We start from the raw sequence: 25,079 nt of genomic DNA, 5'->3' as shown, positions 1-25,079 counted from the left end.
GATCTGGCGTTTGATTGGATTCTCAAGAATACTGCTGACTATTGTCGTTTCAGGTCTTCATTTCTGTCTGCGCTGTTGGCTTGGTTTGGATCTCATGGGTCCTCCCAGAGACAAAAGGTGTCCCGTTGGAAGAAGTTGCCGCCATATTCGGAGACCAGGACGAAGTGATGGTGTTTAGTAATGACGTTCAGCTTGGTGAGAATGAGGAAGAGTTGGTCGTCAAAGAACACCATCACGGCAGCAGGGATGCTACGGCCACTGCTACTGGAGAAAAGGGGGAGGTTACGCCGGAACATCGTGAGACTGTTGTTTTGTCTGTCTAGAGACGTTCTTAGGGCTACTTGAGCACACGGTATTTCCCTATGGAGTAGTATACGTGTCATGATCAAAACCTTTGTGCAGGGCAAGGCAAGGTACGAATTTATACTGTGAAAACCAGGATTTATGTGTCCCATTACTGCAGAATTGCACTTCAAGACACGAAAGGAGTTCTCAACTCTCAAGTGATACTGTTTTGCTTTGACGGATTCATTGAATTTCTGAGGACTCGTACAGATATGAACAAATACGGCAGTAGGAGGAAACATGGCGTGAGCGTAATTGTAAGAATATGAGAGTGTAGCAGTATAGACTGATACAACACTATAGACGATGCTCTCTAGACAACCCACTACCACCACTGCTACTGCTACCAGAAGCATGACCACTCGGCGACTCCAGATTGTATTCATCACAAAGTTTTTTCCAACCCATATGACCTACCAGATACGCAGTTGCTTGAGTATGGTTGCTTTCAATACGTTAGTTTTTGAAATCACAAAAGGGGGGGCCATGGTAAGTATTGTTACTTACTTTGTGATGGTTGGACACACACTCAAATCAATGACTCTTAGCCCGTCTACGCCACGTACACGAAAGTCGGTATCACAAGGAGAGAAAGAAGAAGAAGAAGTGTCTTCGTGTTTGGGACCCATCATGACTGTCCCGACCCCATGAAGGATTGACATGAGTTCATCTTTGACAAATTTTGTGACATGCTCATCGCTGTCCGACTCCGGACCCAAAACTTTGTCGAGCAAGTAAGGAGAGAGTTGTTTTGATTTTGCAAAAGACATGGCCTCCTTGACTGCGTTATTTATGGTTTGTCGGTCATAGGGGTGAGCGAGGTAATTCGTCTCGATGATGGGTCTAGCAAGAGGATCTTTCGAGGCTAGAGCCACGTATCCTCGGGATTGAGGGTTCATCAACATGACGGCCATACCCAAACATTCTGGGCCGTGTTTCTCGACATCCCAATCGTCGGGGATGTATCCTTGCATATAAAACTCGTACTGAGGTACGTCGGGACGTTCGAGGAAGTTGCGGGTTTTCGAGTCGAGTTTGTACATTTCATCGAAATTGATTCGTCGAGAGTCAAACTTTAGGAAGCCAATAATGTTGATTGTGTTCAACGTCGCGTCTGGTCCGGTCTGATTTCGTAGCCACTGTTCACGGGCGGCCTTGACGTATTCTTTGTTTTGTTGGAAAGCGACCTTCGTCCCCAGTGTCGACTTTGCTCCGTAGGTCATGACAAGATAGACATGGTCGATGAGGTCCTTGCCGACTCGAGGGCTGTTGACGAGACACGAAATTCCATGTTTCTCCAGTTCCGTTCTGTCACCGATACCACTGAGCATGAGCAGTTTCGGAGTGTCGATGGTTCCCAGAGACAAGATGACTTCCTTTGTCGCTCTCACTTGACGACCGTCTGAGAGAATGACTCCTGAAGCTCTAGGTTGTTGTTTTGTACTTGTCGTATTGGTGTCGAACACGACTTGTGTGACGGCAGAGTTTGTCCATAGGACGAGATTTGAAGGAGGGTTGGTCAAGTACGCAGATGCACTCGTCACTCTCCAGCCAGCGTGTGTAGTTGTAGTGACTCCTGCCATGCCGATGATGTCTCCCGAGTTCTGGTCCGGGTTCAATGGGAGACCGTGGCTTTTGGCTGCTTGCATGAGAATATCGAGACCCTCGGGCCATTCCTTGCGAGATGGAAGTGTCAGGTCGACTGGTCCATCGAACCCATGCGCCCCCGGTTTCAGCTTGACGTACCCCTCAGGGTCGCTGTCAGCGTCGTCGTTGCCACCGGAGAAGTGAAGGTTTTCGAGTTCGTTGTACCTCTCCAGGACATTCTCCCACCTCCAAGAGTCGTCATCAACAAGATCAGCCCACCGATTGTAATCGGACGCCGTTCCTCGAATGTAAGCGAGAAAGTTGGCGATGCTGGAGCCTCCGAGTCCTGTCCCACGGAGATAGTCGAGTACTCGGCCATTGAGATGTTTCTGGGGGGTCGTCTTGTAGTCAAGGACGATGTTGGGATTCACATAAGGGTTGATGAATCGCTCAGACGGTATTCGTAAATGTGCCGCCGAATTGTCACCGCCGAGTTCGATCAACAAAACCCTTGGTTTGGCTTTTGAACGTGCCAAATTTCCAGCAACAACAGCTCCAGCATTTCCTGTAGAGCCAAATCAGCCTCAGGTAACATGATTGACCAGACAGAGAGAGATTGAGCCCAAGACTTACCTGCACCCACGACGATGAAGTCAAACTCTTCTTCTACTGGAGGCGGCATGACTACTGACTCAGGTAGGCCACTGACTGAATGTTGTTTTTCGACTTCCCTTTTACTTCAACCTGAAGGATGCCGTTGCTTGCTGAATGCCAGCATTCTTACTGTACCTTAAAACTATATACTAGTTTACGGCTTGAAGTGGTATTGTTACTGGTATCAAGGCGTATTTGCTAGAGTGGAAGAGAACGTACTACAAAGTGTAAACGAGGAGCGATCTTGTGACTGGAAGGTGAGAGAACCCACTTTACTGAAGTCTTGGGCACATGAGTGCGGGAGTCTGGATCACTGCCAAATAGCTTTCGGGCAATAGCTCTTGTCGTTCGGCTTATTCTTACAGTAAAAGTTCTCCATGCCACATAGTCTGTAGTCTGTGCCCTGAAGCCTACACTGGGTAGGGCGTTGTCCTCCGGAATGGTACTGTACCTGTGGAGCCCCGCGATATTGGGGGGTGGGGACAAGGCTAATTAACTACCTAGGTATGTACAGGTAACTGACTCTCCAATTGTCTCAGTTCCGTGATGCCTTTGGTCTGGCTTTTGCTCGGAACAGAGTATTGAGAATTACTTCTTGGACTTCATGGGCACGGTGGCGTGACCCAGGGTGTCGCCAAATTCAACTCAGTAACGCCGAGGTTCTCTTTCAAATGTGGATTTCAAGCCACGAGCCCCAAGTCGCGGCTCCGGCTGGCTTGGGGTAAGGCTACTCTCTAGACTTCCGACTGTTGTAAACTTCAGCCATCCGGTACACTCCTAAGTCTGTTATACGAAAAGCAACCCTTTGCGGTTTTGTCATGTTGTGGATGATATGTCTCTGCCCATCACCACACGATTCAGAAGGCTGTGTATCGTGTCAACAGCGACCGACAAGAGCTATGGTTTTTCCTACTTGATATCTTCGTGAACCGCAACCAACAGGGTGCCCTATAGCTTTCCAGCTGGAAATCCAGCCTGGTGAAGGTACAATACCTTCTTATGGTCTTTCTGAAGCTTTTCCACTTCTTCCGTCTTGAGTCGGGCCTGAAGTTGAGGAAATAACCCCAAAGTATTGTCCCGACCAATCTTCGCGACGTCTTTGTTCCCTATCGGTAACGAATCCAGCCATGTGGCCCCCTCGGTGATGTTTTCATATGGCGTGTCAACCGAGAACAAGATGCGATCCACACCGAATTCGGACATGGCATGCAACAATGCCGTAGTTGAGAAGTTTCCGGCAGTCGTAAAAAAGACGTTTGTCTCAAAGTACTCGCGCAGCGTCTTTTTACAAGGGAGAGTCCTTCCTCGATCTTTCTTGTCGAACCAGTGATCCATTCTTCCTAGATGAGCAGGAATCATTTCGCCTAGATCAACATTTTTTGTGTGTGTTAGCTTGGTAGTTCCTCATTTCTGTCCCTGGGTCGAGATGTTTGGTATGTATGCGGCTTGCTTACCCATATGACCAATGATCAATCTCAAACCAGGAAATCTGTCAAAGATACCACTCGTGCACAAGGCCAAAAAGTGAAACCCACAGTCTCTCGCAAAACTGTACGTCGGTCCGAACAGCCACGGCCTCTTTGCGTAAAGGCGAGCAGCGTCGTCTGGGAGTGGTGGTTTCGGGTGAAGATATACTGGAACGCCCAAAGACTCGACAACCTTCCAGAACTCATCGTATCGATGGTCGTCGTAATGATACTCGCTGACACGGCCTTCGGATGTCATATACTCCTGCGTGTCGTGCAGCATGACTCCAACCATGCCCAAGTCCTTCACACATCTCGTCAGTTCTTTGGCCGCGGTCGAGGGATCGTGCATGGACACGGCTGCAAAGGCTGCGAATCTCTCTGGTGCTCGATCGACAAGTTCTGCAAGCCAGTTGTTGATCTTGACGGCATACTCTTCTGCTGCCTTTGGATCTCGTAACCCTTGAGGCCCAGGGGGGGTGTAAGACATGATGGCGTATTCGACACCATTCTCGTTCATCTCTTGCAGTCGTACTCCGTGAAGATCAAACAATGCCTCGGCAAGACCGTTGGGATCTCGTGCAAAGAACTTGAGCTTTTCTGCTGGATTCTCTTCTGGTAAGCAGACATGCTCCTCTAGAATGATCTTGCCTTTCATGATTGGTGTTCTGATTGGAGGTGATCCCTGTAATGACCGTGGATGTCGCTTCACAGTAGCCAGATACCGACGAGAAGTCTTGTTTGGATATCACAATCTATCTCTCCAACAAGACAAAGGTCGTACGAGTAGTCTGTCCTTGTACTTTTTAACTCCGAACCCGACCAGGCATAGTCCAAGGCCGAGATGGATTGCGACTGGCTTCGTTCCACGATCGACGACTCCGGGCACGTGAGTTGAGTATGGCTCCACTCCTGACCAGGGGGGGCTCAACTTCAACGGCCAATCGCCAGTATCGAAGATCATGTCGCCGTATAAAGCCTCTTGTTTGCTGATTCCGACCTTATCAGTGCCTTGGAGTTTCCATCCGTGATCGCTATATACAGAGTGCCATCCTCAATCAACAAGTTATTGCCAGCCGACATACACCACTCTCATCATGGGGAGCATAAGTTTCCAGCCCAAGGTTTACGAGAAAATCTCACGATTTCCATGGTCTTCAAACGACCCGGCGCATCAATTTGACGTCCATAATCCTGCTACGGGAGAACTAATCACCAGAGTGCAAGGTGGAGGTGTCAACGAAGTGCAAAAAGCCGTTGCCACCGCTCAAAAGGCCTTTCAAAGCTGGAGATGGCTTCCCAGACGAGAACGAGCGATGTACTTGCACCGAGTGGGCGACCAGTTATCACAACACTTTGAAGAGCTGGCCGAATTGCTCTCGAGAGAGAACGGCAAACCCATCAGCCAAGCTCGCGAAGGCGACGTTCCTTTTGTGATTGGCATTTTCCACTATTTTGCGTCTCTGATTGACAAGTTGCCCGACGAGTTTTACGATCAGGGAAGCATCTACGCCTCCGTGTTTCGAGAACCATACGGCGTTGTGGCCGGCATCATCCCATTCAACTGGCCCCCAATCCATGTCGGGGGAAAATCCGCGCCGGCGTTGGCCATGGGCAACACAATAATCATCAAACCCGGAGAGCAAGCACCATTGACAGCAATGCGAATAATCGAGATTGCTCAGGAAGTCCTGCCAACGGGAGTGATACAAGCACTTCCAGCGGTCGGCACGGCTGTTCCGCAAGCTCTCGTCACACACCCGGATGTGCGGAAAGTGTCCTTTACCGGCTCGACAAGGGGAGGAGCGGCTGTCAGCAAGCTCGCGGCAGACTCAATTACTCCTCTTTCGCTTGAACTCGGTGGAAAGAACGCCATGATCATATTCGACGATGCGGATGTTGATCTGGCGGTGAGAAATGCGTTGGATGGCGGGTTCTTCAATCAGGGAGAAGCGTGCACAGCCTCCTCCAGGATTTTAATACAACACGGCGTTCACGATGAATTTGTCAGTAAACTCGGCGCTGCTGTCAAGCGGCTCAAGGTTGGCCACGGTGCCAACGCTGATACCCACGTAGGACCTTTGGTGACCCAGGTCCATCAACAGAAAGTCGAAGAATATATCCAGATTGGCATCAGCGAGGGCGCAAAGATAGAGGCACAAGCACCAAAGCCGACGGATTCGAAGCTGGCCAAGGGCTTCTATGTTCAGCCTACCTTGTTGACCGGTGTGACTCGGAATATGAGAGTGGCAAGGGAAGAGATATTCGGGCCTGTGGTCACAGTCAATGCATTCTCCACGTACGAGGAAGCCATTTCGATCGCAAACGAGGTTGAATACGGTCTTGTCTGTGCAGTTTTCTCCAAGGATGTGACGAAGGCGACCAAAGCCGGACGGGAGGTCGATGCTGGTATGGTTTTCATCAACAACTACAACCGTATGGCTTTAGGGACACCGTTCGGAGGAGCAAAACATTCCGGCTATGGCAGAGAGCACTGTATTGAGACTCTTCATGAGTACAGTCGCCCAAAGAATATGAGGGTACCTTCGGGCATTGGGCCGGTGGCCGGGTGGTCAAAAGTCACTGAGCTTCTCGAGAATTGTAAGCTTTGACCTCTGGTTGAATGTAGTATCAAGGGCCAGTTCTAGACCTAGCCATAGTTCACTTAGTTTGGTATTGAATTCCATGCATTTGTGTGTCGTGTCTGCCAAGCTGCTCGAACTCACAAGAAAAGGCGTTGTGCAAGCAGGACTACTAACACCTCGTGTTAGTGTATCGCGCACCGTGCCCCTCACAGAGCGGGGTGGCATGATTGATCACATCTTCAAAATGCCGATGCGGAATGGGGGTGATAGATCGTGCACGACTCCTGGGTCCAAAGTTGGACGTTGAAGGAAGAAGGAACAAACACCAATGGCGAAGGACGCGAAAGAAGGACGTCCGTAATGACCGATCACGTGACCGGAGTTGGGTGGACACCTTCGACGTCGACTCTCGACTTTGTGGAGATGGCGTACCCTCTAGACTCTTAGTCAAGTCTTGGTCCTTTGGGGTCGATTGGGGAGTATCCAATGCAATTCCAATGTTCTCTACTCGTGTGTGAGATCATTGTCACTTGAGTGTAAGGAGAAAGGAGAAGGGAAATTGATTAACCCCGACTTGACACAAGCTCCGAAGCCCGAAAGACCAGAGAAGAAGCACGTGTGGGTTGCAACGTCTCAAACATTCGAGGGACGACCGGACTTGAGAATTGTCGGATGTGATGTTATGAGATTCGGACATACAAGCAGCTGTTTTGTCGTAAATCATTTCATGGCAGGATATCAAGGTAGTACTTCAAGCCCAGATACCGTCAGACAGGCCGCAGCAACTGAGCGATTGAAGAAAGTGGCCGATAGTTTTCGACGTCCTCAATCTTCTTCTTCTGCGGTCTCATCAGAAACCACCACCACCATGTCACGCCCCTTGCTCCTCAAGGGAGGCACTGTGATTGTACACGATGCACAAGACAAAGCAAAAGGCATCAAGGCAGATTTGTTGGTCCGAGGCAATAAGATTGCAGAAATCTCGCCAAACATCAAAGCACCCAGCGAAGCAGAAGTCGTCGATTGTCAGGACAAAATCATCGCTCCAGGCTTCATCGATACTCACAGACACATGTGGAACACGGCACTTCGAGGTCGTCACGGAGACAATCTTTTACAAGACTATATCGTTCAAGGTGGGATTGAGACCTCTCCAAGAACCAAAAACCTTGATCCATTCCGCCACTCGACTGACGAGTCTGATGTGAATGGCCGCTTTCTAACATGTTACACAACTCAGGTATTCTTCAGAGTTCCAATTACGAACCCGACGACATCTTTTGGGGTCAATTGGCAAGTTGTCTGGAGTGTATGAATGCCGGCACGACGACGGTGGTGGATCATTCTCACTTGAACTATTCAGAGGAAGCACGTACGTTGTTTTAATCTTTCTCTCCCCCTCTTCATTTTATTCATACAAACATTATACATCTTATGCTGACACAGTCTCATTCTTTGCTACGTAAAGCCAAAGCAGCCATCGCAGCAACAGCCGCATCTGGTCTGAGGTCTGTGTACGGATACTGTTTCAACATCCGGGTCGATTCCTGGGCTCCATTCACCTTCAACCCGAGCTTCATTGCGCCATGGGCCCTCGACACACTGGAGAAACTATCACAACAAGCACCCTTTGGGGACGGCCGGGTGACTCTGGGCGTGGCGTTCGACGGGTGGTTCCTCCCCAAGGAACTTTTGGCTCCCATGTTTGAAAAGATCAAGGCCATGGGAATCAAGCATCTGACGACGCACATGACGCCGGGTCGTCCGGGGATGCCGTCAAACGTCGAGGTCATGGACTCATACGGAGTCCTGACACCACACACTGTTCTTTCTCACGCCAACATGCTCTCACCCAAGGACATTGACCTGATAGGGAAGCGAAACGCCCACATTTCGTCCACGCCGTCGCTCGAGCTCCAAATGGCCATGGGAACTCCGGCGTGCTTCGACTCCGACCGCCAAGCGCTACAGGCGTGTTGCTCTCTCGGAGTCGACTGTCACAACGTCACCTTACCCAGCATCCCCGCCGAGATGCGTTGCGCCCTCCAGGCGTCCCGCGGCGTGGAGAACGGCAAGTTCCTGGCTGCCGGTAAGGTGCCTTCCAAGATCTCCAGGACCGTGCAGGAGGCGTACGCTCTGGGTACGATTCAGGGAGCAAGGGCGGTCGGGTTCGAGGATCAAATCGGCAGTTTGGCAGTCGGGAAATTGGCCGACATCATCGTCTTTGACGCCCTGAGTCCCGGCATGGTCTGTGGGGCGCAGTACGACCCGGTCACGACCATCGTGATGCATTCGACCCCCGGGGATATAGTCATGACCATCGTGGACGGCGTCGTGAGAAAGAGGGACGGGAAGCTAGGGGCGGTGGAAGTGACCCCCGAGGCTCGTCCCTATACGACAAGAGGACAATTAGGTTGGGTAGATGTGGTGAAACCGTTGTTGAAATCTAGAGACAAGATTCTGGCAAAGATCGAAAAGACTGATTTGGACACGGCGAAACAGATTGCCATGAAGTTGTTTGGTTATGATGAGTCGAGGGTTGTCGATTCTTTATAGGTATGACAAGTATAAATGTATTGTTCGATACACATGTTTATGGGACTTAAGATTCTGGCCTTGTAGTCATGATCATGATTGAGAGTGCATGCTCAAATTCTATGCACTGAATCCTCTTTATGTGAGTTCTTTGACGCAGTCTTTGCGATTCTAAGTAGCATATACGTTAAAACGCACTCTCACTTCCCCTTTTCTCCCCTCTCACCATTGATACCACCCGTAGGAATCTCCCTCAGAGGAATGACTCGACATATCTCGACTCTCTCGTAATCAATCTCGAACTGTATCTCAATATCTAGGTCCTGTTCCTTTCACTGATTGCCACTGTCCGGGATGACACCCTTTGCATGACCCAAGTCTTCACCCAAGATTTTATCGCCGACCTTGACGGGGGTACTGTCCTGGAGGACAAAGATCATGCGGGCCCACTGGGTGGGACTCGAATTCTTCCAAGCGTGCATGGTACCTCTCTGGACCGCGACGTCACCCCTCTTGAGGGTCTTGACTTCTCCCGAGTCCAGGTGCAACTCGATTTCACCCTCCACGACGATACCGTAATCCAAACTCTTGGTACGGTGCATGAGTGCTTCACCCGCCGGGGCGAAATCGACGGTCCTACATACGGTCCCGTTGGGTCTCACCAGACCTAGCGTGTTGGAAGCCATGACCCGGTCGTGTTGTTCAATGTCCTTGTCGTCGTCCATACAAACAGGCATCTCGGAAGTGGTGAAACTGACGTTGAAGTGATTTGTTTCCTTGATGGGTTGCCATTCCGCGGGGCGTACCGATTCATAAATGGCGGTGTAATCTTTCTTGTTGTGGCCGGTGATGTAGGTGGTGGTGTCCCGGAGTGGGGTGGCGCCGTTGGTGGCCGTGTGTTTGGATATCGGATCTGATGAAGAGGCCATTGTAAACCTGACACACGGAGAGAGAATCCCAAAACTTATGAAGTTGGTTGGGATATGTTTGAAATATTCAGGTAGAGGCGAAGGGAGACGATGGTTAAGTGAGGATGACAGTGTCAAATATCAATCTCGATGATGGGAACAAGTGTTGTATCGTTCAAATGTGAGTCGATAGGTGACGAGTAAGATGAAGGAGGAAGTTCAATCATTCATATATGATCGGGTATTTATTCACCTTTGATTGAATACTACGTTCGGTGTATTCGGGTTATTGCTGGTCGGCCAGCACATGAACACCGGGAGTTTCTCCGCAATTACACTGGAGTCGATCAAGACAGAAGCAAGTCGACATATTGTTCTCCCGCACTCACTCTGTTCTCCCCCACTCACCACTTCACGCGAAAGAGAGAGGGGGGAGAAAAGGATCAGCTTACGTGATGTGATGTACGGAGTACGAGGAAGACTTCTCGATGATTCTCTAAATGCCTAACACACTTGCGGTCATGTTTAGTTATCGTTTACCCAAACGAGGGTACGGAGTTGGGGACCTTTCGCTTGTTGATTCAAGAGAGGGCTAAACTGTATACTTAATGCATACACTTTCGGACGCAAGGAGAAACAATGACCATGAATACGAAGATAGGACCCATGGTCTCTTACATTCATATGCTAGGTATGACGCCATGTATCAGGCCTGAAGACATGCGGTCCGTTATTAAGATAGATGACAATCATGACTTATGATTATAGCAATCTAATGCCTACCAAGACTTTCTTCCATCTGTGATTTTTGTAATGCACCTTCCATCCGAGAATGTCGTTGGAGTTCTGTTGATAAAGGCCACGCTACCTATCCCTCAAGTACTCCGGGTATCCTGGCTATCACAACCCATTCTTATCAAAAAAGTCGAATTGAGCCTGGTAACCCTTCCTGGCATTCGTATGCAAGGTCAATCCATGCCCTGCACCTTCCTGGATGGTGATGTTAAAGTCGGACACCGAGGGGTAATATACTTGTCGCAACAAGGTCTCGTTGTAATTGTTGACACAGTTACCTCCACACAACAAAAAGTCGTACTCGGCAAGGAGGAACTAAATGATCACCGAAGTGTTAGCCACCTATAACTCTGTCTTTCTGTTTGCTCTTCGCGTGACGGCAGACACACAAAAACACAGACGATTGGCTACTTACCTGAATTGGAGCCTTGTAGTCAGTAGCCTTGAGCCCTTGAATGGCAAATCCGGTTCGAAAGTCTGCAATGGGCGAAGGTTGCGCAATGTCATACCCAAAAGCCGACGCACCTGCATCAAACACCCCTCCGCTGCTACTGATAAAGGCCTCTTGAAACTGTGTGAGCGTCGCCAGACTGAGGTATCCGCTTCCTCGATCGGCCCATTTGACCGGGTCGGCTTCACGTGCGAGCACCCAACCCCACGATCCTGTCGGGTGGTTCGCGTGCGTGGCGATGATGTAGCCGGTCAAACTGATGCCGTCGGTGAGGTCGGGATATTTGGCGACCAGGGCACTCGTCAGGATCGAACCGAACGAATGACCCACGTGCACGAATTTGGTGAAGCTGGGAATGCTGTCCAGTTGCGAACTTGCCATTTTCGATATCTCGCCCGACCGTGCCATCTCGGTCATTACCTTGAGAATCTGCAGTTGGACTTGTGCCTGGACAACATCGTAGGCGTCGGGTTTGTCGGAGAGACCAGTGCCGAGACGGTCGTAGGTCAGGATCGAGTATCCGGCCTCTAGAGTCGCCATGATGTACGAGTACACTTCTGGCTTATAATCGGGGTCCCAGTATCTGCAGTCGGACGATCGAGGTCAGTCCCTCTAGACGAAGTCAAATCTCACAGCAATTCATGAACTTGCCTCATGTCAAACCCAACGCCATGGGTGACAACTTGGAGAATGTTTTCCTTGCCAGCATTCTTTGCGGGAACGCAAAGCTGCGCATTGATTGAAAAGGTCTCGTTCAGCTGTCCGACGCTGGTGACACGTTCAGTGACGTTGGGAGAAGTCCACGTGTCTGCATCGACCACATAATCTCCGCATTCGATGTTGTTGTCGACTCTCGGGGACGTGTCCATGTAGTAGATTTCACTCGAAACGGCCACAGGAACAGTGAACTGGGCACATGAAGATCCTGGAGGATACTTCGAACTGGGAGCGTTTGGTCGAGCGTGGACTGCATTACTGAAGAGAAGGCATGCTGAAGCCGCGAGGCCCAACGAACTGAAGCGAGCCATTTTTCGTTGGCGGGCGAAATTAAAAGAACGACAACGGAAGCGGTCGATTTTGTCCCAAGGACTTACTTTGAGAGAGAGCTTCAAAGACCAAGTACACCGGGTGACGGTGCAACCTCGTCTTATAGCACATCACCACGACACGCGCGACCATTACTAGCTACTACCAAGCTATCATCAGCCTTGGGTCCTTCTGCCCTGTTCCGAGCGTAAGAGTCCGATCGGATTTTTGAGGTGATCTGCATGAAGAAGAGCGCCCAGCCTCATCGTCTCCATAGCTCAACGAATACGCATATACCTCCACTGCTGTTATTTGAATTTCTCTGTGTCCAGAGCCTGGTGCGGTCTGGTGATTGTATGTAGACAGCTTCGTGAACTTTGCGGAGAGAGACATTCTCGCACCAACCTTGGAGACATTGACAAAAGGATGTGAATCGCGAGATCACGACATTATGAATGTGTAGATTGCTTCAATCAGACGGCATCTCATATGCTAGCAATAGTTAGTCTGGGTACGGTATTTGCTAAGCTTGTGAGAAGGTGGTTTTTTGTCAGAAGCTGGCGTATTTCTCATGGTCGATGCTACGGAGTAGTTACTCCGTGGTTTTTATTTAGCGAATACGACCAAGTTCTTCCTTGGTCCTCGGTAAATACTGTACGGAGTCGGAGCGGGTATTGTACGGTTGATTGGCGGCGGGGGTGGGTGACCTCCAAACCGGGGGCCTGACCGAGGCAAATGATGGCCCTGTAGAGTAATCAAGGTCAATCAATCATACGGAGGACTCGTTAACAAAGACATCAATCTTGTTTCTTCAATCTTGTTACTCGTACCGTCGATTCGAGGATCTCAGCCGTTCGTTGCCTTGAAGCCGACGCCGTTGGTCATTCACACGAGTTTTCGAAAATGGGGGTAGAAGCACACAAAGCTGCGTCATTGACGCTATTGCACCCGAATTCGACACAGACGAAAGAAAAGGTAAGCTTAGTCAAGATTTTTTTGACGAAGTTGCTGTACATACGCAGGAGGCGTACCCGGCCAAAAGTGACGCTGGAGGCGTTGATGGTGGTCTTGTTGACCGGAGTGGAGATGAGACACCTTACCAGAGTCATTGCAGAGGGCACTTGTTGATATGAGTTTCTTCTTCGTCGCTAACGATTACCTGTTTCTGTCTCTCACAGTTACTACACACACTCTTGTCCAAAGCGTCCTTCTTTCGCGTCGCCGAGGCCGAATGTCTGAGTTGCACGTACTTCACCCCGGCGACTCGCAAGGGGGCCATGTTGGGCATGGTTCCGGCTTCCGAAAAGGACACCACGGTCGGCGTGATCCAGACGTTTCCCAGTAGACAAGCAGCGTCCGAGGCGGATCAGTATTTCAAGTTGTCCGACGTGGCTGTCAACCCGGGGGATCATACCACGTGGTACCCCAGCGCCGGTTTCATGGCGAGGGACAAGCAACGAGAATCACCCAAGGCCAAGATAGTGATGCTGGCCAAGTTCGTCTGCAAGGACGGCCAAGGCATGAGGGAGAAGTTGGTGGATGTTCTAGGGTGAGTCCTAGTCTTTTCTCCGGGAACGCCAGTACTCGTCCCGTGCTTTGTACCGACTGACGTGCCCCTGCCAGAAAATTCTGTGACTGGGTGGAAGAGAATGAGCTGGGGACCTTGACGTACTGCGTCATGACGCGACCGGATGCTCCCAACGAGGTTCTCATGGTCGAACGGTACAAGGATCTACCTTCCATCGGCGTCCATGGCAAGACCAAAGAGTTCAAGGCAATGTTGTAAGTTGAAACCCCTCGCGCCGTCACCTCCCCGGGTGCAATGAGTACTGAAACTCGCGCGATTCACAGTAAAGCCACCGGACCATTCATACAGGGCAAAAAGACGGTATTGAGTGAATGGGAAGAACAGGAAGGTAGTTTCGTGTCCAACACTCCAGGAGGTGCTGGTGTACAGAAAGCTAAGCTATGAGGGGGGAAAATGCAAACTTGTTCTTTGTGTTCCTCCATTCATGGTCCCTCTTTTTTCATCATTGATGCAGTTTCTTTTCTATCTATATGGTAAACGGCGAATCCTCCTACTTACACGAGGCGAAGTACCTCGGGTCCTCAGTCATCTTGGGCCCCCTTAGGCCGTTCCTAGGTAGGGAATGAAAGTCACCCAATTCACCAAGGAAAGGTGATACCCTCACGTCCGACAAACTTCCCAACTTCACCATCTCTCACACCTTCCACAATCTCCCTCAACCCTTTGGCACTGGTCTCGGAACTCTGGGCACCCATACTGACCCGTCGATCCCTGTTCTCCGCCCCGGACAGATTTGTCACCACGAACCCGGGATCGAAACTCCACACTTTACACCCCCAATCCTTGTAACTCGCGTACATGCACGCGGTGGCCATGTTCATCGCCGCCTTGGACATGCGATATGGCTCTCCCGGGATGGCGTAGTACTGGTCGGCGGGGTTGGACCTGTCCGTCACGCTGCCCAGCCCGCTCGACACGTTGACGACTCTGGGGTCCTCGCTCTTCTTGAGCAGAGGCAGCATTTGCTCCGTGAGGATCAATGGACTCGCGGCGTTGGTGTTGTACGTGCTCAGCAGGTCCGCTCGACGGTCGGTGGGCTTGAGGTTCATCATGCCCGCGTTGTTGATCAGAACGTCCAGCCTGCCAAACTCCGAAGTGAGCTGCGCCACTGCGGCCGAGATGCTCTCGTCGTTTGTGATGTCGAGCTGCAGAAGGCTGAGTGTCCCGAGGAGCGAGGGGGATGAGGACTGCAGGGATTCAAAGGCGGTTTGACCCTTGGATTCGTCTCGGCAAGCCATGATGACGTGATTGTTTGCCGATGCGGACGCGAGGGCCTTGGCTGTATCGAAGCCGATACCTGAGTTGGCTCCTACAAGACAAGGATAGATCGATGAGTCAGGGGAGAGAGAACACAAGAAAATGTTCGATGGCTGCCTCCGGGACACATACCTGTGATGAGGATGATCTTCTTCTTGTTGTCCGCCATGTTCTCGTTGTATGGATCGTTTCAAGGCGCCTCCTAAGGAGTTACGATGTCAACGGCTTTGCGAGTGGTGATCACTCTCCGCAATAATTCAGGTTGTATACTCTGGGATAGCCCTGAGTATCAGTCGATACTTCGTCTTTTATATGTTCCTACCTGGGGTACTCTCGACGGAGATAACACATCTCTGTCCCCGTACGGAGTGCTTAACGCCATGATCATCAAGCATGTACCACACGGAGGACAATGAACTCAAGGGTATTGGACCTCAAGAGGCTTTGAAGATATCTAGGTACGTAAGGCATGGTTGAAAAGATATCAAAGTATTGAACTCATGTCGGCCGTCTTCCGAGGAAAGAGACGCTAGTCCTTTTACAGAGAAACTCGCGATTTTGGAGTCCACTTCAACATCCCCGGTGCAGGAAACTATGCCGAGGCCATTCTCAGGCTTCATGGAGATTTGATAAACTCCGTTCTGTGCAACTAAACAGATCACCACATGCTGCAGGTATACGGACTATGGCGATATCCCTATACTCTGTTGAGTCTGTATTTCCCAGCTGTACGGAGTACACGTACTCGCACTGGTTCTCGTACTAAGCAGGAGCCGTAGTCTAATCACATATCGACAAAAAGATCACAACATAAAGAAGAGGACAACTCTTGAACTGTTGTCTACCAGTGTTTATGTATATTTTCTTCTCTCCTTGGAACTCATTTCCCATTATGCCTTGCACACATATTCCTACCGGACACCACCAAAAGTCTCAAGACTCAAACGTAGTATTGAGTATAACCCAACCCGCACCCCTGATGCAGACCAAAAAAGTGCTTGTCCAAAATCACTTCGGCCATACCTCCTGATTCGCCCTTCGTTTACTGTACTCAAGATAATCCCAAACAATATCCATGCTTGTGGAAGCCGATCCCACGTTTTATAGTATTATAAATCAACCAGTAACCATTCTTTTCTCTCAAATCATGTGTTCTGTACAAGGCTGTGCTTTCTTTCGGTCCAGAATCTAAGTTGGTGCGCCTTAATAGGTAGTCCGGGAATGAGGCTTTTCCCCATATGTGCAGTAAGATTAAACAAAAATATCCGTAAGCCATGATCATGTCGTCGTGGTCGATGCGATGTTGTTCAGTAAAAGAATGTGGCCGCGAAGACGACGGCGGTAAAGACTGTAGTGAAGGTGTACTCGAATTCGAACCACATCGTCTGGCCGCGGAAGGCAATCGTCTTACTCTCCTTGGTGGGATGGGCGACGCCCGTCTTGGGATCCCGAATAAGCAGAGATTCGCGGTCAGGCATCGATGGTGGGTCGACAGCATATGTGAACGGGATCCAAAACGAAGACACAACCAGTACCCAAGCCAAGGGCACCCACCTGTGACTTAGTTAGCAAACTCTTACCAAAGTACTTCAGAATTTGTACATACCATGCATGAGTTAGATTCTCGATCAGTTTGGCTCTAACTCCATGAGCGAGGAATGCTCGGTAGCTGGATAGCGTCACAGCAACCAAGACCCAGTAAACATATGCAACGTGGAATCCAGCAAGGTAGTTGACCAAGATTGTCCATATACGTCGCCACATCGGGGCTCTCAACTTGGGGTATCGTTCGTTCAAAGCCGATTGAAGACTGCCGGTAGGCTTGAAGGCTTGTGTTTGACCACCGAGCCATGTCGGGAGAATGAAGGAGCGGATGATGGTAAGCGCAATGTAGGGGCTCATCCACAGCTGTGATCGACTGCCACGTTGTCCAGTGTGGTATCCGGCGGGGATATAGAGGACGAATTCGCACAGACGGTTACACATGGTAAGTGCAAAGCATGTCCTGATCAGCAATCTGAGCTCGTCGTTGTTCGAATAAGCCACGAGAGGCTTGTTGAGGCTCAAAACAATAGGCATGGCGAAGATCGAAAGCGTCAAAAAGATGTTGAACAAACTCAGGAATGCGTAGATGAAGCTTGACATTCTCTGTGCGAAAGTCATGTGTTTGACATCATCGCCGAACAGACAGAACTTTAGCTTGAATGAGGTGTCGACTGTCCCGATAGCCCATCTAGTTCGTTGTTTCAAATGGCTGCCGTAGTCTTCGGGCACAGTGCCAAACTGTAGTGGTTCGTGAACATAGGCGGTCTTCCAACCCCGGCCTAGGAGACGAGTCGAGGTAGCAACATCCTCAGCCAGGGAACCCAGTGGAAATCCACCTATTTGGTCGAGAGCCACTCTTCGTACCACATAGCCAGATCCGGTACACCAGGCCACGCCCAGAGCATCCTTGACTGGCTCTGACACGTGAACGAAGAAGTCGAGACTTTGACAGAGAGGATCGCCTTTTGGAACGTTATAGAAAAGCTGGGGAGGGCATGCGAGAGCCATCTTCTCATCCAAAAGCATGTGTGGCATGACAGCCCGCAACCAGTGTTGTTCCGGAATCATATCAGCATCCAAAGCAGCCATGTATTCAGAGGCACCTCCGGGCAGGTTGTGAACCGACTCCAGACCGTAATTGAGATTTCCGGCCTTGAAGTGATGAGGGACACCAGGGAATTTGGGACGCCGCACATAGTAGAGATTCGGAAACAGCTCGCGCATGTCGTTCAACACTTGTTGAAGGTGGTCTGACTTTCCATCGTCCAACAACAACACCCGGAATCGATCCATCGGGTAGTCCAAGTCGCAGGCTGCTCGTACCGTGTCGAGAATTAAGTCGTCGTCCTCGCCGCAGCAAGTAATAAAAACATCCACAGAGGGAACATTGTTGCCGACCAACCGAAGCTGGGGACGCTGTCTCTTCTTCATGATGAAGAGCGACCAGAAGGTCTGCATAAAGATGGGAACAGCAATGCTGATTTCGATGGCAATAAAAACCCAAGCCAAAGGAAATGGTGCATGGAATTTTGTTTGGGCTTCCACGACAAAGGTGATTCGCATGCCGAAATAAACCCAGTACAATGCCAGCGTGAGCATTCCCAGGACGGGGGCCACCCACTTGAACAACCACTTCTTCCAGCCGTAAATGAACTCTTTGTCATCTCGCGACTTTAATTGAGCAATTGAGCCGTCTTTAACCCAATCCCTCTTCATATATGTCTGAGGAGCATCAGGCACAAGCGGCCTAAGCGTCTCCTGACTCCTCCATGGTGTGCCTGCGGGAAAGGGTGAACCTCCCGGGTAGGGCGAGCTGCCCGGGTATGGTGAGTTGCCTTGGTAGGGCGAGCCGGAATTGTAGGGTGAGTTGTTCATGGTGCCGGCGTCTGAGAAGGCCGACGTTGTTCGAGGGCCAAAGGGAGGATAGTTGGCATGATGTGGTGAGTCGATAGGGCTGTCCTGAATGCTCTCTGGCACGAGATCAGAGAGTGTTCGATTATGGTATTCAGACATCGGAGGTCTTCGAGGTGTCAGGCTCTGCTGCTCTTGTAGGGGCACATCCTCTGTGTAATTCCCATAGACTGGATGTGCCGACGGGGGCTCGAGATACCGATCCATGCCTTCGTGCAATGTTGTACTCGAGGCTGCCGCCGACGACTTGGATTCCGTCATGAGGTGCTGTTGAGACCTCCTCGGATCTCCTTTTCGAAGGAGAGGCATGTCACGAAGGTAGGAGAGTTCTGGGGGAGCTTGAGGCTGGAAGGAATGTTGTGAGGTCACGCTAGAGGGTTGGTGGCTCTGATCAAATTGTGGTCCGGGGTCGTGAGATTAGATGGACTCGTGCTGCATGTTTCAACTGCTGAGCAGCTGTGCAGTATGGTATGTGCCGTTTATTAATGTTGCTTCGTTGTAAGGAGTGCAGGAAGCGACTGTGTTGTGTGGTTCGAGCACGTAAACTCGGTAGCGAGAGTAAGGTATATAGGAAACCCGGCTCTGTTTGAGCTGTCTCTCACGCGATGGTGAGGTGTTTGGTATAACGAGAGGCTTTGTTCGGAGGATGAAAGGAAAGAGGGCAGGTAAATTACACCATGCGAGGTGACAAGCAGAGAGAGTGACTGAAGATGGAGCAGAGCAGCCCGGCCATCGTTTGGTTTCAAATTTTGGATTGACAGTTCCGGGATTGGATGCAGCTGAGCGAGGTGGATAAGGAGAGCGGCGATGGTCAGTGCTAGTTTTTTGCTCTCCCCTACCAGGAACAGGAGGGAGAGATGATCCGACCAACCCTTCCGTCATGGATCGGGCTGTGCCTTTTTTTGATCTGAGAGCTTCTACAGTACTTTACGGGAGGGTATTACGAGCTAATGCCCAGTTTTCACAGCGGGCATGTCGGTTCGAGCGAGAATCTTGCTGTATACGGATTCTTGAACGGAGTATGCACACAAAACTATAGACTGCACGGTGCGCGGGAATTGGGGCTTGAGGAGCAGGTATGAGAAGGCGGACAATGCATCGCTGCACGCGCTGCACGCGCTGCACAGCTTGCCATTATTCCAGGCAACCTTGACCATCCCCAGCTTTGTTCGGATTGTTGGCTGCATAATCTCGCAAGTCCGTTGATAAAAAGTTTGGTCAACCTCGTCCAGTGCTTTGTGGCGGGTTTATCAACGCGCGTACTCCGTCCACAACGGCTATTGGTATGCCTTGAATGGGCTGGGCTGTAACAGACGCCGTGTAACCGTGGCAGGCAACTGTCCGCATTACTCCGGAGAGTACAGTACTCCAGCATTAAGCTGCCTGGGTGCAAGTGGTTGAGCTCACCCGATATGTAATGTACGGGGTCGCTATCCGTATTCATGATACGAGTACAAACAAACATGCCCCTAACACACCCACAAAGTTTTCACGGTTCGCCCGAAAAGTCTAAGCGAAAAAGATGAATGTGCAACGGCGATAGGCGAGAAAAGGGCTCACCACCTCTGTGCAGTGTGAGTGGCGGATTTCGACTCCAGACACACCCACTGCGACGTAAATTTGGCATCAAGGCAGCGAGGCTATCGGTGGTGATAGGCAAGGCTCAGCCAACAATTTAGATGCCCCTGGGCCCCTTGGCCAGGGTTGCATGGCCCTAGGCACCCAAGGGGTTTAGCCGCCTGCACTGACTCAAACTGCCGCCTCCCGGGATTTTCGCTGGCAAGGACGCCACCCATGCAAGCTTCGCCCTTGTTTCTGCGCCCCTCAACACACGCCAAAAACAAGTCGTAACCTTGTTGCCAGCACGGACAATCTCATTTCTGCCGGCCTCTTGATTCCCAGTTTCTCGCATGCAGTGAGTGAATTCAGCTGGACACCCACGGAGAATAGACTGTACTCGGAGTAGGCACTCTACTACGGAGTAATCTACCAATCTATTAACGGAGTGTACGTACAGTAGAACCATGCACAACAGGACGGGTTACCTACACAACCCTGTCTCATCCAATCTTCCTTTCATCACACCCACCAAAACATCTTCTCACCCCTTGCCCTACTAGTCTTTGCTTGTTTGTCCTGTCAAAAAATCATCCCACAAGCCAAACGTCGCCTTCTTTACCTTCAATCGGCGGTCGCTATTGCCGACAGAGCCCCCTTCCTAGTCCACGACACCCCATCCTGCCTTCCTGACTCGATAATACTGTACCAGCAAACTCCTTTTGTGCTTCGATCACTCCTACTCCATATCATTTTACCTACCTCACAAACTCCAGTCTCTCGTTTCCATTCATCTAGGCACCTAAGTACGCTCCAGTGCGTCCTCATCTTCTCTCCTGCCTCTTCTCATCTTTCATCTACCTGTCGCACACCGAAGACTGTTTCAAGTTCAACAACAGTCGACCACCATGGGCGCCAAATCACTCATCAGCTACGGTTTCCTTATCCTGCCGGTGGCCGTCACGTTGGGAGTGCTGCTCGGCCTTCAATCCTATCGAGTATCGCGTGGATTCGCACCGCCGTTTGTGAGCAACAAAGTCACTCACAAGCAGTACTGCCAATTGTCCTTCGGTATCTCGCCCGAAACCAGTGGTCAACAGTACACACGTGAGTCCTGCCCTCTTGTTATTGCCTTTGGCTAGCTCAGCCGACGATGAAAACTTTGTCGGTCTTCCCACCTGCCAACAATTTGGTGCCTTGCATCAGTGAACGCTCTTGGGTGGCCAGGTTTCCCGCCTGTTCCTGGACTTTCACCTGTTTGGACTGGTCGATGACCCACCCGCAAGAGTGTCCTGCATTGTTGGCTGCAAGTCGGCATTTGGAGATCCCTGAACCTCCGTGGTCTAGCCGCCTTGGGGAAGATGTCACCTCCTCTCTCTACCCGTCATGTTCTGTACTTCAAAGCTGACTAAATAACGTTCAGTGAATCCCAATCAATGGGGTGTCACCGATGCTACCACTAGTGGTGGCCTTTGTATGAACGTGAGTCTACCCTCACATCGAGTGCATGCTTGTGGTGTCGGACTGACAGAGGAACAGGTTACCTCGTTCGACAACGGCTCCTACCCGACCAGAACTTCTGCCCCGGAGTGGTCGATTACCTGGCAATTCCCCCAGGGTCCTCCAACTCAACCTGTGCATGCCTTCCCCAACATCCAGATCGATCCATCGAACAACGTTCTCCCCGTCGAGATTTCTACTGTGGCTGCAATCAACATCTCAACGGAATGGCATTACGGTGTTGGCAGTGTTGTCCCGACAAGCACAGATGGTACCGAGCTTACCAGTATTGAACTTAATGCCAACGTAGCTATCGACATGTTCATTGACTCCAACCAGCATGCTGCCACAAGCACAAAGGATGCCAAGTACGAAGTCATGATTTGGCTAGCTGATTTTGGCGCCAGTACGCAACCCATCGGTCTCGAGCAGGGCTCGCGAAAGACCGTAGTCATCGGTGGCACTACTTTTGACCTCTACTTTGGTGTGAACGGTCTGCAGCAGACAGTCTTGACCTGGGTCGCCTCGGGGATGGTGCAGAGCATCTCTGCCGACTTCAAGCCATTGCTAGAAGACCTAACCAGTGTGGGAGGCCCCAGTACTACCGATTACCTAGGCTACTTGGCCTTTGGTTCAGAAGCTCTGTGGTCGTCACAGAATGTCACCTTCTCGAACCCCACGTTGAACATGGATATTGTCACTCGGTGAACAAACTTGAGATATATCTAGCACAACAAATCTATCGACATCACAGCACCATATACACGAGTATTTGGATGTCAGATGTTTACATATCAGTCGAGCCACATACGGCCCTCGATGAGCCTCAAAATGACATGCTGCCGGCGTAGGCTCCGTGGGCTTACAAGAGCTTGGTGCTTTCACGCTACATGTCGGCGGCACAGAATATTACACCGCCCATCGGAAATGAGGCATGCAACTCCTTCAGTGGCACGTTTGACTGACGCTTGACCATGCCATGTGTGCCTCCTCGGCGTGCCACGATTAGAAAAAGTCATTGGGGATGGCTGCCGCACTCCGCTACAATACTCTCGGTGCCGTTGCTTAATTTGCAGCTATTGGAAATCCCGGGCAAGGTCTACTAGACAACCCTGAATCATTGCACAACACTGGTATTGTGCATTTCATGGCGTCTGGGGGCGGGCGCGATAAGGAGGGAGATGCCCCAGCCACACCCTACCTCAAGGCACGCAAGACCTTTCACCAGTGGCATATCATTTGTCTGATATTACTGCACGGAAATGCGTCACCTTGCTTGTTGTTCCCGAAGAAGAAGGGGGCGGATTATGACCCCGAAGAGCCGAAGTGACAAGCTGGTCAACCAAGTTTTGCGGAGTGCCGGTCAAATTACTTGTTTCACCTAAATTAATCAACAAGTTGCTGCGCCCTCTTTGGACGCACATCAACGTGTGAGACATACTGTACATAAACGGAGGTCGGCGTACGGAATTCGGAATACTCGTCATAATACAATTTACTTAACGCTTGATTTCCCATTCTATCATTCATGCAAGACTTGGCCTCATCCATGATCTTCCTCGTGTCTTACCACTGAATGCGGGCAGGGACCGCCCCGTGCCTCATAGGACTGATCTGACTGCAAGACACAGGTTACAGCGCGGGCCAAACCCCGCGAGCTTATTGCGTACGAGGACGAGTACTTCTATGCTATACGGAGGCTAGCTTAATCATCTTCTCGCCACTTGAGCCATGAATCAGCTGCCCAGGAAGATGGATAACCAGGTTCACATCGGTACGAATACGAGTATATGCAGGTTTGTTTATTTGCAGTCATCATTGATGCAAGACTTCTCCGTAGCCTCATGTCAGGTGGAATGTCCGTAGCAGGACCCCGTGAAATACGAGCTTCAATGAAATTCAAGGCTAAAAATACTTTCGATTGGTTTTTCTTATTCTTGAAATTGAGATGGCTGATGGACCACTGCATATCGCGACAGATGACCAAGATGGCTTCGAGCGCGGGAGAGCCTTTCCACATGATCCTCCCTTCCTGTCAACCATTTCCCCATTACTAGAATATTACTGTATCGTCCTCGCTCGGACTCGTGGAGGTTAGACGGTTGGTGGTGATGACGGGGTGGAATTCACATCTACTGGTGGCTGACATTCTGAATTTCCCCAAATTTATTCTCACTGGTACCAGGCTTTCGTACCTCACCACTTCACCATTGTAGCGGTGTCTGGCTTCATCCTAAAGACCACCGATTCTTGCAAAGCCGATAATCCCTTATGTAAATTTTCATGCGGACGTGGAGAAGATGAAGATCAGATTTCGTGCAAGGTGAGAAATCATCGCATTATTGGTTACAGTACTCCGTAGTTTAACCTCGGATGATATTCACAATATATATTCAAGAGATCCCCCAGACAAGAGGCCCTTTTCCGCCTGTCCATCTAATTCGGATCCGACTAGAAACGTCAATTAGGTGACACGGAAAGCATCATGTCCTACTTGTACAACGTCGACCCGGACTTGTGGGTATTTTACCGTGCCACCCTGTTTACTACAAGCGACGGGTGTTTTCAGAGAGACAAATTACCACTCGCGACAATCCACTCCAATCGGGGTTTTCATATCGAGGGCATGGACTCTAGGCAATAGACTGCGAATGGATGCGCGTCTCAGAATGACTATCGGGGACGTTGATAGTAAACCATAGCGGAGGGAAGCTGACACGTCGTTGATGTAGTCATGTACAAGTAACGATTGCAACGGCCCGCGGACAGAGTGATTCCTCTAAGCCTGAGAGCAACAGGATGTCGCCATTGAGCAATGCTACTGTTTTCATTAATTGTGTTGATTAATCAAGTACCATCTACGAATTACGAGAAACGCGCTTAGTACTTGCTTCGCTTTTGGTCAGCATGGCTTACAAACCTTTTCACCTTGATATCGTGAACACGCAGCCTTGGCTTCCCCTCCTTCTACCGCGGGCCGCCGGCCGCCAGCCAAGAAGAACGAGAGAACTGCCGAGGGAGAAATTCACAGACTGACCACCTACTGTAGGCGCAATGATCTCGGGCTCTAAGTCAGAACTGCCACCCGAGAGCTGCTGCCGTCAGCGCTGCCAATGACAACTCGACTAAGTCGATGATGTCTATTCCTCCCGCTCAGTCGTACTGGCAATGAGGGGACTACGACATCATCAAGCTTCTCTACATTACACCAAAACCCCAATACCAATGTAGTGCCCGGACCGCAAGACAGCCGCCCCTCCACAATGCACAGGACCAGGACCCCTCGAAGGAAGCCGCTAACAAAGTCAACTCGCCCAGGCGAGTCAGACAGTCGGACTCCTCGAGTCGTCGAGTCGTCACGATTATAAA

General features: G+C 50.5%; 9 protein-coding genes across 11 annotated transcripts; 4 read left to right on the top strand and 5 right to left on the bottom strand.

Annotated features, from left to right (window-relative positions):
* Window positions 1-642: 642 nt before the first annotated feature.
* On the bottom strand, window positions 643-2,681 carry PV06_01028 (uncharacterized protein; the record flags this gene model as incomplete). The annotated part of the gene is made up of 3 exons (XM_016401610.1): window positions 2,566-2,681; window positions 853-2,497; window positions 643-790 (listed from the first exon to the last, which is right to left on the bottom strand). The coding sequence occupies exons 1-3, from the start codon at window positions 2,612-2,614 to the stop codon at window positions 643-645; spliced, it is 1,842 nt and encodes a 613-aa protein (XP_016268663.1). The 5' UTR covers window positions 2,615-2,681.
* Window positions 2,682-5,149: 2,468 nt separating this feature from the next.
* On the top strand, window positions 5,150-6,664 carry PV06_01027 (uncharacterized protein; the record flags this gene model as incomplete). The annotated part of the gene is made up of 1 exon (XM_016401609.1): window positions 5,150-6,664. The coding sequence occupies one exon, from the start codon at window positions 5,150-5,152 to the stop codon at window positions 6,662-6,664; it is 1,515 nt and encodes a 504-aa protein (XP_016268662.1).
* Window positions 6,665-7,239: 575 nt separating this feature from the next.
* PV06_01026 lies at window positions 7,240-9,193 on the top strand (the record flags this gene model as incomplete). 2 transcript variants are annotated; one of them, XM_016401608.1, is made up of 4 exons in its annotated part: window positions 7,240-7,380; window positions 7,437-7,773; window positions 7,878-8,009; window positions 8,106-9,193. In XM_016401608.1, exons 2-4 carry the CDS (start codon window positions 7,506-7,508, stop codon window positions 9,191-9,193), a joined length of 1,488 nt encoding a protein of 495 aa, XP_016268661.1. In that variant the 5' UTR covers window positions 7,240-7,380; window positions 7,437-7,505. The 2 variants fall into 2 exon arrangements, with proteins under 2 accessions (XP_016268661.1, XP_016268660.1); XM_016401607.1 differs by having other exon boundaries at window positions 7,240-7,773.
* Window positions 9,194-9,296: 103 nt separating this feature from the next.
* On the bottom strand, window positions 9,297-10,272 carry PV06_01025 (uncharacterized protein). The gene has a single exon (XM_016401606.1). The coding sequence runs from the start codon at window positions 10,099-10,101 to the stop codon at window positions 9,505-9,507; it is 597 nt and encodes a 198-aa protein (XP_016268659.1). The 5' UTR covers window positions 10,102-10,272; the 3' UTR covers window positions 9,297-9,504.
* A 708-nt stretch (window positions 10,273-10,980) lies between these two features.
* On the bottom strand, window positions 10,981-12,354 carry PV06_01024 (uncharacterized protein; the record flags this gene model as incomplete). The annotated part of the gene is made up of 3 exons (XM_016401605.1): window positions 10,981-11,190; window positions 11,291-11,909; window positions 11,960-12,354. The coding sequence occupies 3 exons, from the start codon at window positions 12,352-12,354 to the stop codon at window positions 10,981-10,983; spliced, it is 1,224 nt and encodes a 407-aa protein (XP_016268658.1).
* Window positions 12,355-13,112: 758 nt separating this feature from the next.
* PV06_01023 (uncharacterized protein) lies at window positions 13,113-14,337 on the top strand. The gene is made up of 4 exons (XM_016401604.1): window positions 13,113-13,327; window positions 13,531-13,901; window positions 13,976-14,134; window positions 14,204-14,337. Exons 1-4 carry the CDS (start codon window positions 13,256-13,258, stop codon window positions 14,322-14,324), a joined length of 723 nt encoding a protein of 240 aa, XP_016268657.1. The 5' UTR covers window positions 13,113-13,255; the 3' UTR covers window positions 14,325-14,337.
* A 181-nt stretch (window positions 14,338-14,518) lies between these two features.
* On the bottom strand, window positions 14,519-15,660 carry PV06_01022 (uncharacterized protein; the record flags this gene model as incomplete). Its single annotated transcript, XM_016401603.1, has 2 exons — window positions 15,330-15,660; window positions 14,519-15,249 (listed from the first exon to the last, which is right to left on the bottom strand). The coding sequence occupies exons 1-2, from the start codon at window positions 15,364-15,366 to the stop codon at window positions 14,519-14,521; spliced, it is 768 nt and encodes a 255-aa protein (XP_016268656.1). The 5' UTR covers window positions 15,367-15,660.
* A 348-nt stretch (window positions 15,661-16,008) lies between these two features.
* Window positions 16,009-19,460, bottom strand: PV06_01021 (uncharacterized protein). Its single transcript, XM_016401602.1, has 2 exons — window positions 16,804-19,460; window positions 16,009-16,751 (listed from the first exon to the last, which is right to left on the bottom strand). Exons 1-2 carry the CDS (start codon window positions 18,960-18,962, stop codon window positions 16,505-16,507), a joined length of 2,406 nt encoding a protein of 801 aa, XP_016268655.1. The 5' UTR covers window positions 18,963-19,460; the 3' UTR covers window positions 16,009-16,504.
* A 1,252-nt stretch (window positions 19,461-20,712) lies between these two features.
* PV06_01020 lies at window positions 20,713-23,220 on the top strand. Of its 2 annotated transcripts, XM_016401600.1 has the most exons (3): window positions 20,713-21,317; window positions 21,634-21,692; window positions 21,750-23,220. In XM_016401600.1, the coding sequence occupies exons 1-3, from the start codon at window positions 21,119-21,121 to the stop codon at window positions 22,416-22,418; spliced, it is 927 nt and encodes a 308-aa protein (XP_016268653.1). In that variant the 5' UTR covers window positions 20,713-21,118; the 3' UTR covers window positions 22,419-23,220. The 2 variants fall into 2 exon arrangements, with proteins under 2 accessions (XP_016268653.1, XP_016268654.1); XM_016401601.1 differs by having other exon boundaries at window positions 20,713-21,692.
* Window positions 23,221-25,079: the final 1,859 nt, after the last annotated feature.

The sequence above is a fragment of the Exophiala oligosperma genome (genome assembly GCF_000835515.1).
Source record: "Exophiala oligosperma strain CBS 72588 unplaced genomic scaffold supercont1.1, whole genome shotgun sequence".
NCBI classification, from domain to species: domain Eukaryota; kingdom Fungi; phylum Ascomycota; class Eurotiomycetes; order Chaetothyriales; family Herpotrichiellaceae; genus Exophiala; species Exophiala oligosperma.
This window is presented reverse-complemented; position numbering and strand designations above follow the sequence as displayed.